Source organism: Petromyzon marinus, chromosome 58 (genome assembly GCF_048934315.1).
Source record: "Petromyzon marinus isolate PM22_M1 ecotype Great Lakes invasive population chromosome 58, UKy_Petmar_22M1.pri1.0, whole genome shotgun sequence".
NCBI lineage: Eukaryota > Metazoa > Chordata > Hyperoartia > Petromyzontiformes > Petromyzontidae > Petromyzon > Petromyzon marinus.
Genome location: NC_133724.1, coordinates 2,476,553 through 2,494,216, shown reverse-complemented (window position 1 = coordinate 2,494,216; position 17,664 = coordinate 2,476,553). Strand labels below are relative to the sequence as shown.

General features: G+C 52.4%; 1 protein-coding gene across 2 annotated transcripts in view; it reads right to left on the bottom strand.

Moving 5' to 3' along the window:
- The window catches only part of DNAH9 (dynein axonemal heavy chain 9), a 98,127-nt gene extending 80,534 nt beyond the window's left edge, over window positions 1–17,593 (bottom strand). The window contains exons 1-14 of one of the 2 annotated variants that reach the window (XM_032976014.2): window positions 17,425–17,593; window positions 15,139–15,581; window positions 11,227–11,420; window positions 9,436–9,594; window positions 9,144–9,274; window positions 8,574–8,785; window positions 7,872–8,132; window positions 6,966–7,133; window positions 5,868–5,984; window positions 5,297–5,447; window positions 3,971–4,085; window positions 2,125–2,193; window positions 886–1,012; window positions 252–436 (exon numbers count right to left, since the gene is read on the bottom strand). In XM_032976014.2, the coding sequence (XP_032831905.2) occupies window positions 252–436; window positions 886–1,012; window positions 2,125–2,193; window positions 3,971–4,085; window positions 5,297–5,447; window positions 5,868–5,984; window positions 6,966–7,133; window positions 7,872–8,132; window positions 8,574–8,785; window positions 9,144–9,274; window positions 9,436–9,594; window positions 11,227–11,420; window positions 15,139–15,558 (2,309 nt within the window). In that variant the 5' untranslated portion in view covers window positions 15,559–15,581; window positions 17,425–17,593. The other variant, XM_076052857.1, reaches the window with a different exon arrangement.
- Between the last annotated feature and the right edge of the window lie 71 nt (window positions 17,594–17,664).

The following is a 17,664-nucleotide window of genomic DNA, read 5'->3' as shown; positions in this document are numbered from 1 at the left end:
CTGAACCGTTCCTGGGTCTCCCGTTAGGTAGACTCAGCCTCAAATGAGTACCTCGTGCAGTGCGTGAACATCGCCACTCGGGAGACAAAGGCGGCCGGGCATGATGCTGCTAGCCACACACCTCAACTTGTGTGCCGTGCCGGCCTTCATAGGTGCCGCTCGCGAACAACACTTTCCCCAACAGTCTGATAAGGCTAGACAGGGGATCAATCTCGTTGCTGTCGCTGGACAGGCATCGGGCCGCAACTCACCGCCGCAAATCCTCCCGCCCCGCGTAGAGTCTCTGCGCCTCCTCCGGCACGGACTTGAGTCCGCCAAAATCTTGCTCCCCTGCCAAACTACCACCGACGCTGCCAGCGCAGCCGCCGCCGCCACCGCCGCCACCGCCACGAGCCAACAACTCCAGGTACCGCACCTCCCGCAGCACGGCCACCAGCTGTGGGGGCACACAACGGGCGGAATGGAGGCAGGTCCTCGACAACACTCTGCGAGGGGCGGCGATGGGACCCCAGCGGTCGTGTGCCTGCCGCCCTGTCGGTAGAAGCTCACGGGTTCGAGCCCAAGCGGCCGCCCTGGTTAACGACGAAGTACCCTGCACCGCCGGCTTCGAAGCGGAAGACACCAGCTCGGAACGAGCCATAATTTGCCGAATGTGATCAATTATTATTTAAAAGATGACTTAATCGGGCAAAGCAACATGGCAACATTGCTCCCTACTTGCCAATTAATTCCCGCAGCTGCGTTCGCCTTGTACCGCGCAGGGACGGCTGCCACTGAGGGTTCCCCCCCCACAAAACGGAGGCTCCCTTAACGGCCTGGCTTGGCAGATCGATCGCTTGTTTGCTAAAAAAAAAAATTCAATCATATTGGTGTGGGATCACATGCCTGAGGGTCGAAGTTGACCGATATGAGGCGAGTCTCGGGGTCCCGACAGATGAGCGGCTGGGACAGGTTGAATTCCGACCTCTCGCCCACAGACTGGGCCCACTCGGCAAAGAGACGCTCCTTGTACCTGAGTCACGCGCACGCGGACAGACACCATCGGCCCGGAACTCCTTCGGCTCAACAGCTGCACGGCGGGGGGCGCACCGTGCCGACATCGGAAGGGCAAGCGAAGGCAACGGGAATCGAGCGAGCACGCTCAGTTTCGAGATCACAGTTTTTGCCGAAGGCGGGAACAAAAAAAACGGAAGGCGGCCGGCGACAAACAGCACCGTGAAAGGTGTAAATCGTTTTGACTGAGCAACAGTGACGATAGGAGAGGGAATTCAAACAGCGGAGAAGTGCAAGGGAAGACGCAGAAAGAGAAGTCAGGGTGACCTACAGGGTGGCGGCCGTGGTGGTGGTGGTTGAACACAGAGTGGACGAGGTGAAACGGTCAGTCAATCCGGTAGTGTCTTCGGCATGCGTGGAGGAATCAATGAGCGTGTTCTTGTTTTTGGCAAGCGAATAGGTTGCTTGTCAACATCATAACAATGAATGCTAAAATCCGAACGGTCCTCGGAGTCTGGCTCCATAATAACAATAAACCATATCAGCCCTAAACGTGCCTTAGCCTGGGTCTCTGTATTATTACATACATGTGTGTATCTGTGTATGCAAAGGAGTTAAATAGGCAACAATTACATAAGTAAAGCATAAGAATAATACCTGCTGGATATTGTGATGCCACATGTGCCATTGACTGCCTGGTGATGGACACAACTTAATACTGTGCAGCGGTTAAAACTATGTTGCAAGTTTCTTCGGAATCAGAATGTTTATTTGTCCTGGAGCAATCCGATGAGCTTTACAGATGTCCAGTATGGGCACGGGGTCAGACCATTACAATAGCAAACAATACAATAACACTATAGGAGTGCCAAGTATCAGGAAGGAAAGTAAATCACTAAAAATATATGCAAATAAAACGACAATGATAAGCCACTTCATGGAGCTGTATAATTTGTGGCCAGTTTCACTTCTGCAAAAGAGCCACACAGCTCAGTGGGGCCTCACCTGCTCAAATAAAAAAAATAAGTTCATAGTTGAGTAATCTGAACACACGGCCCTTCCTCCCGGTTTGCCAAGAAAAGGCAGAAAAAAGGGTCCACCTCGGCCGTTGAAGCCCATTTCACCTCTCACCTCTTGAGCAGCTCGATCATCTCCTCGTACTTCTGCGTCATGCTGTGCGCCTCGACAGTCTCCATGCACCTGCACCGGCGTAACGGGGCACAAGGCAGCGAGCCGCAATGCAGCGGACGGCAAGTCAGACTTACACCCAGTGACAGGGGGTGGGGGGGTAGGGGGGTAGGGGGGTCGGGGGGGGGGGATGCCACCCTGGTGAAACGGTCGGCGCGCCGGACCTGCAGTCCAGAGTGCCACCGCTTCGATTCCATCCCAGAATTTTTCAAAATATTTTTTTTATCTCAGAATATTCGTTTATACTGGAGGAATCCGGTGAGCCATGACGCTCTTTTTCAAAAGACGTCCGGTAGTTTCACAGATGTCCAGTAGATTCCATATCCTAGTGCGGCATTTGATACAATGGGGGGGGGGGGGGGGTGGAAGCATCTTTCTTATATCCCACCCACCGCAGCGCTGCCTCTGTCCACCCAGCGGTAGAAATGGGCTCACCGCCGTCAGCCAGTTGGCAAGTTACGCGCGGTGCGGTAAAGTGTGGGTAACTCCCTCCTCCCTCGAAGTCATTTGGCCAGCGTAGCAGAAACAGTGAGTCACACACCCTCGAGAGTTCCATCGCAGTGGACGCCCGTCCATCAGCAGTGGCGTGCTCATGCAATTGCAGGGCTGCACTTTTACCTTTATACCCAGGCCTGATGATCTCCTGCTAATAACAATAATAATAAACAACAACCTAAGACTTATGATGCGCATTTCTGCAAGGCACTTGAGGCGCTAAAATGGGTACACCCACGGTCAGCCGATTTGAAGGCCACGCGTGTGGTGGGGCGAAATGCACAGCGGCAACCGCCACGCATAAGCAGGCTCCTGCAGGGATACGTCGTGGTAGGCATAGGGCAAGTGCAGCAATATACTGTACTACGCTCCCACATCTATGCACACCACTGCCGACCGCGTCGCCCTCTGGCCTATAACACCCGTTATTCGTGGCGGTTTTGGTATTCACTCCAATCTTTCAGCGCGAGGCTACCACCGTGAAGGCCGCTGTGCGTCACACACAATCGATGCTGCTGCTGTGGCGAGATGTTAACTACCTCGCCTGGAATACAGGAGGTCGTGGGATCGATCCCGAGCCTGACGCCGACTGGATATTTGGAGTTTGCATGTTCTCCCCGTGGTCGCGAGGATTTTTCTCAGAGTCTTCCAGCTTTTCCCTCCACATTTAGAACTGACATACGTTTAGAGTATTTGACTGCTATACATTTCCACACGATGATAAGCCACTGCATTTGGTTCGCAGCGGCTGTATGCGAAATCCCAATCGGGTCATTCGCAGGTCATCCTTCAGAATTGGCACACAACGGCCTCGTCCTTTCGAATTACATCACGGGACCTCTGACGACCACTGTGTGAAGCGGGTAGCAAGGGGTGGCATCTTACGGCCGACGCACTCAACGCACCCGCCGCATTAACCGGGGCCACATTCCAGATTCGTATCCGCGAAACTTCCGCAGCGGTCTGCGAACGCCCAACCGCCGGGGCCTCAGCGTCACCGTCACGGTGACATTTGGAGTTCGCATGTCTCCTTCTCTCTCTCCCTGTGGTCACGTGGGTTTTTCACTGGGTCCCTTGGTTTTTCCCTCTATATTTAGAATTAACGTGCGTTTTGATTATTCGGCTGCTATAATTTTCCACGTGATGATAAGCCACTTCGATGAGCTATCATTTGTGATAGCCAGGTCGCTTCTTAAGAAGAGCAATAACGTCTCAGCGGTCCTTACATGGTAAAATAAAAAAAATAGTTCACAGTTTTAGTTTAGGCGGTGAACTGGAGCAGAGGGTGACGTACCGGTGGGAGAAGTGCTTGAAATTCCTGTAGGGAACCTCGATCCTCCCTTCCAGCAGCTGGGCCCAACGCAGGCCTCCCGCCACATAGGGCATGTTCTTACTGACGGGCGGCCGGCCTGCGTGCGCAACGTCGGAGGGGTTCATTCGATCGCGTTTCGTTTCGTGAGGGCCACGCTACAACGTTTTTTTTTTTTAATATAAATCTGAGTGTGTGTGTGTGTGCGTATACAGTTCCGAGGTATGTAAAGGCCCCGAGTGGTAAGCGAGCTGCCCTACGAACCCGAGTTCCATTCCCGCTCACGGCCAACACCAAGTGACGATTATCTGAACCAGTCCTGGGCCTTCCCTAGGTCGACCCAGCCTAAAATGAGTACCTGGTGCAGTGCGTAAACATCGCCACCGTGGAGACAAAGGTGGCCGAGCGTGGTGCTGGTCACCGACTCGCTCGTGTGCCGTGCCGGCTTTCATAGGTGCTACTCGCGAACAGCACTTGCCCCAACCGTCTGTTCAAGGCTATACGGGGATCTTTGTCTTTGTCTTGAGGTATATTAAGTACTTTAAACAACTCCTATTCACACTAGCCCTCTCTCTATGTGCTGTGAGGAAGGGCCATTGTTATTCATGGGTGTGTTGATTTCATTTTTAATAGAAGGAAAACACAAAAATACAACCCACAAGGCCAAAGCCCAGATGCGCACAATCAAGATGGATCGTACTGCACGACGGACGCCATCCGCTACGTCTGCACGCCCGCGCGTGCTTCGTCGCAGACGCAAAGTGGCGAGCAACTTAGAGCGCTAATTGTTGCGTAGCGGGCGAGAACCAACGCGTTTCTTGACCGCAGAAAGGTTAGGGACACTTGGGGTATAAGGGATGATGGGAGGGAGTTGCAAATTCGAGCAGTTAAGAGAAAAGAGGCAGCAGGAGATGCGCTTTGTCCGACAGCGTGGTGGTTGAACGCAGTGTGGCCGGGAGGTATAAAGGAGCGAAGGTTACCAGAGCGACGACCATGGTAGCAGCGTTCAAAGAGAAACAAGGCAGTGACTGAACAGCAGCGAGAGAAAGACTGCAGTGCATCAGAGGGCACGGGAGCAACAAAAGACAAATATCACCCTCGCAGCTGTTATAGACCGACCGGGGCAAGTGCTCTTTGTCGCCTCCAACAGCCATGATCAATCCACTGCTGGATGGAACGACCCCAAGCTGTTGCCGTCTCTCAGGATCCCGCAACGTAAACAATCCACCTGTTTGTTACGGGCGCTGCTAGCGGGCGCCCGTTGAGGCCGGCGAGGCGCACAAGGCCCGTACACGAGCAAGGAGCACGCACCCAGGTCCTTCTCCGTGGCGATGTGTCGGTTGTAGATGACCTTGGCGCTGTCCAGGTCCTGGTCGAACATGGTCACGAGGCGCGGCAGGTGCACGTTGGCGTCGTCCGCAATCAGAGGCCTCTCCAGGAGAGACCCGAACATGTCCATGAGCTGCGCGGAAAACAACGCCGCGTACGACTTTGAGGGCGAGCGCATTTTTATTGTTAAATAAAGAAGAAGAAGAAGAAACCTCCTCTTCGAGGTGGCCCAGTGACTCCCAAGCTCAAAGTACTTGAAATGAAATGTATTTTTTTCACATATATTTTTTTTATCATCACATCATACATTGCAATATTCTGGCTTTCCGGGCGGTAGTAGCATGGGCATCGACGGTATCAGCAGGCATACCGGACTCATCAGGCGGGGTGGGGGGCATGAAATAAAATGTATGTCTTGTTTGACGTCCGAGCTGCCGTAGGGTTTTTTGTCGGCTATCTGCCCAAAGAGAGCTCCTGAAGGTCATGGTGAGACGTCACAGGTGCACGGCGCGCAGAGGCCCTCGTCATCCAGCAGTGCATGTGCGCAAGATACCTTGAAGGCGTGCTCCACGCTCAGCGCGTCGGCAAAAGCTTGGCAGAAAATCGCTCCGAGCTGCCGGTCGCTGTCGTCAACCTGAATCTTGAAGTTCCGTACGTCCTTTTCAAACTCCTGTGCAAGGACACGGTGGTCAGAGACAACATCTAACACAGCGTTCTTCATTGCAAGGCCCGCGGGCCAATGGCGGCCCTCTGGTGGCCTTTAGTGCGACACCCCCAACTATACACAAATGTGAAAACGTCCCCTATCATCATCGTCGTCGTGCTGTCAAACCCCCAATGGTTATAAATGTGTGGCGGCCCGCACACACCGATGATGTCTTATTGGTAAAAGTGCCCCCCCCCCTCTGAAAGTTAGTGAAGAACACTGGTCTAACCGAAAACACGTAGGTTGTCACGGCCAAAGGGTGTGGCCAGGTTTGTGTCAAGACTCCTCCACCACCCTCGATACGGCAAAATAATAAAATCGTCACGTACACAGGCGTTGTTTAGCGCGCAATTTGCTATCATTTCATATGCACTTCTGCGGCTGTTTGGAACACCCTTCCTTTTGATATCGGGAACCCACTGGGAGCTGTGCACTTTTAAATTATCTAGATTGAAAACTAATTTCCTGAGAACTGCTTTTTTGTGTTTAGTTTGTTGTCCTTGCCCCACACCTCAGATTAGCACGGCTGGCTACGTACAGTGCGAAAGAACTTCAACATACATATGTTTCAGCTCGCCGTTAAGTCTCACAAACAATACCAGAACTAAACTAAATACATTTTTTTTCATTTCACCAGGTAAAGCCCACTGAGCTATATAGCTCTCTTTCAGAAGTGGCCTGGCCACAAACGATAGCTCAACGAAGTGGCTTATCACGTGGAAATTAATAGCAGCCAAAAACTCTAAAATGCGTGTTCTTTCTAAAATATATAGGGAAAGACTGGAGGACCCAGATAAAAGTCCACATAACCACAAGAAGAACACGTAAACTCCAAATATACAGCAGGTGTCAGGGTCAGGATCGAACCCACAACCTCCTGCATACCAGGCGAGGTAGTTAACATCTCCTAGCCACCACGGCGCCCTCGGTGAAGGATTCGCAAACCTCGTTTGTCACGTCCAAGCAGTCGTAAGTTTTCTCGGCAAACTGCCCAAAGAGCTCCTGAAACTGCTGGTGGATGTCGCAGACGCGCTGGCTCAGCACTCGGCCACGGAGGCCCCCGATCTCAATCTTCTCCAGCTTGAACATGTCCACGGCCGTCACCAGCAGCTCCTGTCAGGGTGGCGGGGAAATGGACGGGGTGGGTGCACCATCGACACGACCGCACGCATACCACCAAGACAAAGACAAGTGCTGTTCGCGAGTAGCACCTATGAAGGCCTGCATGGCACACGAGAGGGTGGGTGGCCAGCTCCACGCCCGACCACCTTTGTCTCCCGAGTGACAATATTTACACTCCGCACCAGGTACTCTTTTGAGGCTGAGCCGACCTTGGGGAGGCCCAGGACCGGTTCAGATAATCGTCACTTGGTGTTGGCCGTGAGTGGGAATGGTACTCAGGTTGCCGGGTTCGTAGAGAGCACGCTAACCGTTACACTACCGCTCCCCCACCCATACCACCATGCCCACTCTCACCAACACGACCGCCACAACCACACAAACGGCTTTTTATGTTTTTTGCTGGTTGTCCTTCCCCCGCACCTCCAATTAGCACGGTTTGGCTACGTTCGGCGTGAAAGAGGTTCAACATACATACACACACCATTGCATCCAGCTGCCCAGTAGCGTCCTTCACGGGCCTCCTCCACAACAGACGCCGATCCGTTGTGGAGGAGCTACAGATTTTTTCCCGTTACCAACTACTGCCACCATCACCGCCACCTGTAGCCCCAACCACCCCCACGATAACGACATGGCGACTGCCAGGACCCCAGGCATCCGCTCACTTGCGCCGTGGATTTCGGCGCTGCTCGGGGGGCGGTGGGGAGGACGGAAAGGTTGGAATCAGACCTCCACGTCGGTGACTCTCTCCGCGAAGCGGTCGAGGCGTGAGAAGACGGTGTTGGGCGGGAAATCCCAGCCGTCGTCGCCGCCGCCGCCGTCGTCGCCGCCATCGTCATCGATGCCCTTGCGCAGGGAGGGCAGGGCCGCCCTCTCCTCCTCGTAGACGGAGCGGAAGAGGCGCAGGATGGAGAGGGCCTCGCGCACTCGAGCCAGGTTCTCCTCCGCCTCGCCCTTCAGCACCTCCTCAGCGTTGATGAACAAGCGGGCCTGCGCGCAGTGATATTTTGTTGTTATTGTTTTTCGTTTCACCAGGCAAGGCCCCTGCCGGTACGTCACCCTCCGCGCCGTTCACCGCCTAAACTAAAACTATAAACTACTTTTTTTATTTTCCCAGGTAGGGCCTGCTGAGCCGTATGGCTCTAATTCAGCAGCGATCTGCCTGTCGCAAGTGATAGGCCAACGAAGTGGCTTATTTGCGTGGAAATGTCATTGCAGTCAAGTACTTGAAACACACGCGACCACGGGGAGAGAGACACGCCAACTTCAAATATACAGCAGGCGTCAAGGTCTGGATGGAACCCGCGACCTCCTTGCATGCCAGGCGAGGTAGTTAACATCTCGCCACCGTGGCGCCCCAAAACCAACCCCTACCCATGAAGCCTGGGGGGAGCAAACGTTCGCCGGCGGAAACAACCGTTGCCTCCCCACCTGCTGGATCAGGAGGTTGCAGATCTCCCGCAGCAGCACCACGATGCGCTCGGGCGTGCGGTAGAAGCGCGAGTTGCGCCACACCAGGGCGACGACGCGCATCAGCGGCGCCAGCAGCGGCCCAGCCTCGTTCAGCTCGGCACCCTCCACGTCCTCCATCGTGCGCTTCAGTGGCTTCAAGTTGCTGTTGATGTTGCGCGCCTCCTCCAGGGCTGCGGACAGGAGGAGAGGAAAACTTTCAAAACGATATACTATCTTTTTTTATTTTTACCAGGTAAGGTCCCAGCGACCTGGCCATAACAAATTATAGATCAACGAATTGGCTTATCATCATGTAGACATTTATAGCAGCCAAATACTCTAAATACATTGATTCTGAATATGGAAGGAAAACCGGAGGACCCCAAGAAAAATCCACGTGACTACGGGGGGATAGAGACAGGCAAACTTCAAATATACAGCAGGCATCAAAGTCGGGATCAAACCCACGACCTCCTGTATAACAGGCGAGGTAGTTAACATCTCGCCACTGCGGCGCCTAGGCCGCTACATGTAACCCAGGGCTCCCACCTGTGACCACGTCCTGTATCATGGCCTTGAAGGCCGGGAAGTAGGTGCTCTGTGTCCTCTCCAAGAGGTCGCCCATGGAGCAGACGCGCCGGGACTGCAGCTGCTCGTGGATGCACTCCAGGTCCGCGTATCTGGTGAAGTGGAGTCGGCAAGCGGACGTTCATTTTACCGCGAAGGTTTTTTTGCGGTTGTGGAAGCCCTTCCGGCAGCAGTGGCGGAAGCAGGGAATTCCAGGGTGGCTCCTTCACCCCTTTACATTCGCTAGCAATCATGCGGTGCGTGCTGGACTCGCCTGCTTTGCCAAAACTCCAGCTCGGCGCTGGGGTTGGGGTTGAGTCCCTCCATCAGAGGCCTGGACGAGTCCTTCTTCAGCACCTCCTGGATCTGGTGGCTCCACTCGATGACCACCGACTCGATGGCGTGCACCACCGAGCGGTCCACGCTGTCCTCACTGCGGACGCGGCACCGGCCATGGCTCGCCGTGTGATTTTTACAAAACTTGGCTGGCTAAGGCTCAACAAATGGCAATCGTTCAGCGCGCTTGGTGTTCGCGCCATTCTTATCTTATCTTAACGGAATTAATATGGCGCCTTAACCAAGGCGCTTCACAAAGAATTAAAAGCAGTACAATAACATATGAATGTAATGGTGGAGGTGACGTGAATGAAATAGACGAGAGGGAGCCATGGGTGAATCTGTGACGATGCGTGAAATCGGTGAAAGCAAAATTGATGGCGGTAAATGATGACGATGATGATGAATGGATTGAATGAATGGGGAACAGCGAGCAAGGCTATCCCAAAGGGCGTTATGTTTCACCGTGGTCCTTTCACATGAGGGGGCAGTGCCGAATTAAGCTAGTGCGGGGCCTGTAGCATAATGATATAAAGGGGCCATAGAAAAAAAAAACACAAATATTAAAACACTCATTTCTAACTTGCATAGTAAAGTAATTTGATTTTTTATCATTTTCTATACAGCCAGATAATACGACAAATCGCTAACCTTAAACACCTGGTCGTTCGTCAAAGTTGAAGGCGGTATAGTACTATAGTAATAGAGCAAGTGCAGAATCACTGAACCGGAATTGATAGCTTGAAAGCATTTAGCGCGAGGCCCTTGAAGGTGCGGGGCCCGTAGCATTTGATGCTTTTGCTACTAGGATAATCCGGCACTGGAAGGAGGTAATGTTGCTATTTGGCATCATGTCAACAGGACATTTGCAAGTGCAGTACTTTTCATGGTCGGAAAAATATGGATCATGACGCCAACACATATGGCCTGCTATTTATCCAATAACGTTGCGGCCGTCAAACAGAATATGTTTTAATTATCAGTGGTGAAATATATATACGTAATTAAGTGAAAAAGACCACTTTAATATGATGAGGGCTTTTTTATGTAATCATCGGTGACCGAGCCGAGCCAATATTCACGGCTGCACTTTGAAAAAGCCGCTTTAATCACGGGCAGCTGAACGCCGAGTTCAAACCTAGCATCTCTGCCTGAACGCTCTGATCGACGAAGGGAGGCGTTGAATCTGGAACTGAACAGGCTATAAGGGCCTCAAGTTAGTCAAGCCAAAGTGATATCCTGCTCAAATGAGGCATTGGTGTTCACAGCCCTGTGAGCAGATTCCTATGGCGGGAGCGAGTCCATCCATTAGATTATCACTTTTGATTTCCCCACAAAGTGGCACTCACTTTATCGACCCCAGAAGCATGATTGGCTGAGTCAAACCCCCAACCAGGATTGCTCTACCGCTGACTCACCCGTATGTACGTGTGTACATTAAACTTCTTTCGCACCGTACGTAACCAACCGTACTAATCGGTGTCTGCAGTAGTGTATAGAAATGCAGTGTATCGTCGCATGTATGTATGTTGAACTTTTTCCGCACCGTACGTAGCCAACCGTGCTCAATCGGAGGTGCGTGGAAGGACGACAAACTAAAGACCAAAAAGCAGGGCACTGGAAGGGTTGAGACGAGACGTGACGCGAGCCACTCTTGAGTTGCTCGGGCATTACTTAAGCGAGTGCCGCTGCACGTTGCTGGTTTTTTTTATCATTATCCGAAACTCACTCTTTGAGGGGACGGTCGGCGTCAACCACTCGCTCGGCACCGGCCGGGATGGGCAGCAGCGTCTTGCCCTTGACCTGCCCCGACACGACGAACACGCTGCTCTGCAGGCTGCCCAGGTGCCGTCGCAGATCCTGCGCCACCACCGCCGGCCACCCTCCGTGGTTCTTCTCGTTGCCCAGGATCGGCACGATCACCTGCGGAGGCGGGGGGTGGGGGTTGTCGCGGTCGTGCCGCCGCCGTTGAGCCTCTCCGGCACGAGGTCCGAACGTTTCGTTGCCACGCGCTGGGGAGCTTCAGGAGATCGAGCGGGGAAAGAACCCGGCGCGTGCGGCAAGACGTTGGAAACCGAAGAGGATCGCCAGCGCGCGGAGGGAAACGCCGGACCGCCGTGCCCGAACAACGCGCAGCTCAACCCGAAAGCTAGCCTCTCGCTTCACCGCCACAAAACACGGTCACAGTCACGAGGGCGGAGGATCCAGGTTTGGGGGTGGTGGAGGGGGTATACTCTAACAAATGTATCGTCGAGCCAATAGGAAGATGTTAATTCGGTGAACGGATGGAGACACGCAGGGGAAAAAGTATACGGTTCTGTGCGTTTGTCAAACTGGCAAACTTTCAAGATAAACTGCCACTGGAGTTAAACATTGTACCAACATACCCCCACCCCCTCCCCCCCCACGCTACTAGGATGAATCAATGTATGTTGAAGTTCCTTCGCATCGTACATAGCCAACCGTGCTAATCGGAGGTGCAGTGTTGAGTCTCTGGGCAGTGTTAGTCTATGGGCTGTACGTTTGTTGAACTTCCTTCGCACCGTACATAGCCAACCATGCTAACCGGAGGTGCAGTGTGGAGTCTCTGGGCAGTGTTAGTCTATAGGCTGTACGTACGTTGAACTTCTTTCGCACCGTACGTAGCCAACCGTGCTAACCGGAGGTGCAAATGTGATCATATCGCTCCCGAATGGGCCCCATCTGGCCAGATCTCTAAAATTAAGCACTTAACGAATGCACGCCAACCATTTCCTAAGTACATTATATAAAATTAAATGCAACTCTGCATGAAACTACCGTATATGGAAAACAACTCAGATATATTTCCACGCACAATCAATTCAAAATTTAGTTTTCATTTTCCCCGTGTCAAGCCACTGCTGAATGAAGGCCTCCCAGCCATTTCGGACGTAGGAGTTGTTTGTTTGACCATACTTCACCGTACTGGCTTAGCACAGGTTGTTGAAGTATGTGGATCCAGGGACCAGTTCTGACACCGCTCGCCACATGCCGTAGCCAGGGAAATCAAACTCGGGATGCAAGGAATCATAGTTCAGTGTGCTAACCTCTTCGCCACCACTCCCCCCCCCCACCCCCGCAATAGGAATTCATTTATGTGGGTGCCAGTTGAATACTTTAGCCATTCAATACGGCTGTATGTCCATCAAAGGGACCATTTGCACAAATAATGTAGCCAGTAAGTTAATACGATGCATCAAAAGTGTTACTGGTGGCAGACGAAACAATTGGGCTGATAGAGCTGATTAATATGTAAATGTGCATTACTATTTTAATGACATGTGACACCCACACAGCTAATGTCTACAGCTGCAGACATCGGACTGACGGTTACACAATTTTATCTCTTTACATAAGCTGTTGTACATTTCTCCCAATTTCACATGTACAGCCATTTTAGTAAAATCCACAGCCAGATGAGGGCCTTCTCTTGCCGTGTGACCATACTTCACCAAGCTGGTCGGTGAGGGTTGGTGACAGCGGGGAGCGTAGACAGACATGGGAGCATAGAAGTAAGGTACAACAACGGAGTGTACCGAGGGCAGTTATTGAAGGCTGGCCGGGAACAATATGATTAACTCAAGGGACAGACAAAAGATTGTAAAAAAACTGAATTTAAAAATGAAGAGCAACACGTTTTATCTACAGTCCTGATGGTGTAAGGTGTCAATAAAACACATTTAAGGTGTGAGTGAGCCTAATTAGGTTGCAAAGCAATGTTAATGTGATGGATGGTTTTGCACTGATGACCCAGCTAGAGCCATCAACTCACTTTACTTGAGAACCCCGTCTCATAGCTGAAACAAAGATTGTCTCTGGTACAGCAACTATGAATCCCACTGAACTATCCAGGCAAGATGTTAACTACCTCGCCTCGTATCCAGGAGGTCATGGCTTCGAGCCCGGGCCCTGACACCGGCATATATGGAGTTTGCGTGTCTCGCTTCCCATGGTCACGGCGATTTTTCTCCGGGTCCTCCGGTTTTTCCCTCCACATTTAGAATCAACGTGCATTTAGAATATTTGGCTGCTATAAAAAGTCCACGCGATAAGCCACTTCATTGAACTATCAATTAACTAAAGCCATGTCGCTTCTGAAAAAAAGTTATTTAGCTCATTGGGCTTTACCTGGTGAAAAAAAAGTTTTAAATAAAAATGTTTTATAGTTTTTTATAGTTTACCTATAACACTTATTTCTTCACATTGGTGAACCGGCTAAGACTGTCACCTCACTCCCCTTAAGAAACGTTTAAATCTCAGGTGAATCAAACCCAGATTCTCGCATTTTTTCAGTGTCTCCGACACGGCTATTAGTACAAACCCCACTGAGGCCACCATACGTAGCCAACCGTGCTCCTCGGACGTGCGGTGGCAGGATTACAAACGAAACACGAAAAGCAGTTCTAAAGAAACGAGTTTTCACTCTTGATTAAAAAAAGTGCATAACTCCATTAGCTTCCTAATAGCTCCATTGGCTTTCCGAGTAGCTACGGTGGCTTCTCCAGTAAGTACCACGCTGAACTTATTTCGCACCGCACTAATCAGAGGCGCGGACGTCTTTCGGCCAACAGTGGCGTTGGAGCCTGGTAGGCACCTGCAAGGTGCTGCCACCTTCACCCAGTGACCTCTCCCCAAACACCGCCACAAAACGGCGGTGAGTGGGGGGGGGGCAAGGCAACCAGTAAGCGGACTCCGCCAACTTTCTTTCAGTGGAACAAAAAAAAAACACCGACCGCCCCTCGGAGCGTTATAATCACACCCCAGACAACCTCATTAACTTTTTGTTGTTATTTACCCTCGTTACGTTACGCACAGCTGTAAAGCCCCCTATCAGTGCCCCTACCTTATTCCACACCAATTCAGGCCTTATTGGTCACGCCGTGCCCCTTATAAATCTCAACGTTCATCCTACAAAGTCCCATCACAAGGGAGAAACACAAACAAATAGACACGCCGTATGGAACTGATGGCTCAATTCCCCTGTACAAGAATACGGGGTAAACCGTGTGGGTTGACACGGTATGGTAGTATATTGTGTATAGTAGTGTAGTGTATAGTGTAGTGTATATCATACCTGTCAACCCCTTATAAGTGCCCTATCTTATTACAGACCAATTCAGACCTTATTGGTCGCCCCGTGTCCCCTATAAATCTCGACGTTCATCCTACAAAGTCCCATCATGAAACGGCTGTACGCCGTATGGACCTGAAACACTCAATTTCCCTGTATAAGAATACAGGGTGAGGTGTCACGCCGTGGTGGTGGTGGTGGGGGGGGAGAGAGATGGGGAGGGGGGCTTTAACCGTCGAACTCAAACCTGTCAAGCCATACGGTTTACACGCATTCTTGCAAAGGGAAACAGCCGTTTCAACACAGGCAAAAAAACAAAGTGTCTATTTGTGATTCTCGCTCGTGATGGCAACTTTGCATGATGAACGTTGCGATGTATAAAGTGGCACGGGGGTGGTGGTGGAGGGGGACCAACAGGGTCTGAATCGGTGGGTAGGAGGGAGGAGGGGGTGAGGTGTGTGCGCACTGAGCCCGCAAGTAACACACGCACGCACACACAAAAAACCCACAATCGACGACGAACGATCCGCGCGACGTTTCGCCCCTCACCTCCTCCACCAGGGCGGCAAACTGCTCCAGCGGCGCGTAGCTGAGGTCTCCGCACAGCAGCGCCTTGCGGATCGTCTCGGCGGAGATGGGGGGGAAGACGCCGCCGCCGCCGCACGTGTCCGCGGACTTCTTGGCAAAGAAGACCGCCTTCGCCGCGTTGCTCGCCCCCGCCGTCTTGGCTGCTGCCGACGACGACGGCGCTGGGAATCCCAGCGAAGGCTGCAGCAGCCCCGCGGGCGTCAGGGAGATGACCAACAGGGGCGAGTGGTCGGCTCCTCGGTTGTCGAGGAAGTCGAGGAGGAGCCGTCGGCAGTCTTCGACGGCCAAGCACTTGTGCCACCTGTCCGCCTTGACGCGGAACGTCTTGAGGGTGTACGCCTCGAGGAAGTCCAGGCGGGCATCGCCGGAGCTGTCCTCCATCGTTCTCCGCTTACTTGTTCGGTCTTCAGAACGGCAATGACATTTACAAACAACAACAACAAAATGCTACTTACGAACGCGCTCCAGGGCGCTTGGCGTCGAGGTGCACCTAGCCTGGCACGCGCGCTGAAGTGACTGCCTGCTGGCGAATGGATGCTTGGCGCTTTGCCGCTGTTAGGGATGGATAATTATGTAGGGCTACTGTAGAGTCTTAGCTAGGGCTAATGTAGAGTCTTAGCTAGGGCTAATGCAGAGTCCTAGCTAGGGCTGATGTAGAGTCTTAGCTAGGGCTAATGTAGAGTCCTAGCTAGGGCTAATGTAAAGTCCTAGCTATGGCTAATGTAGAGTTTTAGCTAGGGCTAATGTAGAGTCCTAGCTAGGGCTAATGTAGAGTTTTAGCTAGGGCTAATGTAGAGTCTTAGCTAGGGCTAATGTAGAGTCCTAGCTAGGGCTAATGTAGAGTCCTAGCTAGGGCTAATGTAGAGTCCTAGCTAGGGATAATGTAGAGTCTTAGCTAGGACTAATGTAGAGTCTTAGCTAGGGCTAATTACAGGTAAACACGGCACAAGCAACTTTACAAACCCCGTGCAGTCACCACCAAAGACGAACACCTTATCCCCCCCCCCCAGACAGCCTTAACAGACTGTTGGGGGCAAGTGCTGTGAACGAGTAGCACACACACACGGACAAAGATAAAGATCCCCCTACAGTCTTAACAGACTGTCGGTGGCAAGTGCTGTGAGCGAGTAGCACACACACACAGACAAAGATCCCCCTACAGCCTTAACAGACTGTCGGCGGCAAGTGCTGTGAACGAGTAGCACATACACACACACACAAAGATCCCCCTACAGCCTTAACAGACTGTTGGGGGCAAGTGCTGTGAACGAGTAGCACACACAGACAAAGACAAAGATCCCCCAGACAGCCTTAACAGACTGTTGGGGGCAAGTGCTGTGAGCGAGTAGCACACACACAGACACACAGACAAAGATCCCCAGACAGCCTTAACAGACTGTCGGGGGCAAGTGCTGTGAGCGAGTAGCACACAGACAAAGATAAAGATCCCCCTACAGTCTTAGGCTGTCGGTGGCAAGTGCTGTGAGCGAGCACCACACAAAGACAAAGATCCTCCGACAGCCTTAACAGACTGTCGGGGGCAAGTGCTGTGAGCGAGTAGCAGCACACAAACACAGACAAAGATTCCCCGACAGCCTTAACAGACTGTTGGGAGCAAGTGCTGTGAGCGAGTAGCACACACACACAGACAAAGACAAAGATCCCCCTACAGCCTTAACAGACTGTTGGGGGCAAGTGCTGTGAACGAGTAGCACACACAGACAAAGACAAAGATCCCCCAGACAGCCTTAACAGACTGTTGGGGGCAAGTGCTGTGAGCGAGTAGCACACACACACAGACACACAGACAAAGATCCCCAGACAGCCTTAACAGACTGTCGGGGGCAAGTGCTGTGAGCGAGTAGCACACAGACAAAGATAAAGATCCCCCTACAGTCTTAGGCTGTCGGTGGCAAGTGCTGTGAGCGAGCACCACACAAAGACAAAGATCCCCCTACGGCCTTAACAGACTGTTGGGGGCAAGTGCTGTGAGCGAGTAGCAGCACACACACAGACAAAGACAAAGATCCCCACAGACAGCCTTTACAGACTGTCGGGGGCAAGTGCTGTGAGCGAGTAGCAGCACACACACACAGACAAAGACAAAGATCCGCCAGACAGCCTTAACAGACTGTCGGGGGCAAGTGCTGTGAGCGAGTAGCAGCACCTATGAAGGCAGCCAGCAGCAAGCAAGCAAGCACAGTAACAGTTTAGATGGCCCCCTTCTACTGCTGCTGTTCTCCCCACCTGAAGAACTTCTTCCCCAGGAGCCGTGGTTGGTGGTGGTTGTTGGAGTGAGCGTTGTTGTATCAGCCGTGGCCTAGGTAACGGCAGCAGAGGCGGTCGGCCTGAGGGGGTTGTGCCTGGTGGGGGTTGTTGCACGCGACTGGGGTTGTGTTCACGGGCGAGTCGCGCTCCTTGGTGCAGTCGCCATGGCAACGGGCAACCACCTCCCTCCCCCTCCCTCCCACCCACCCACCACCACCT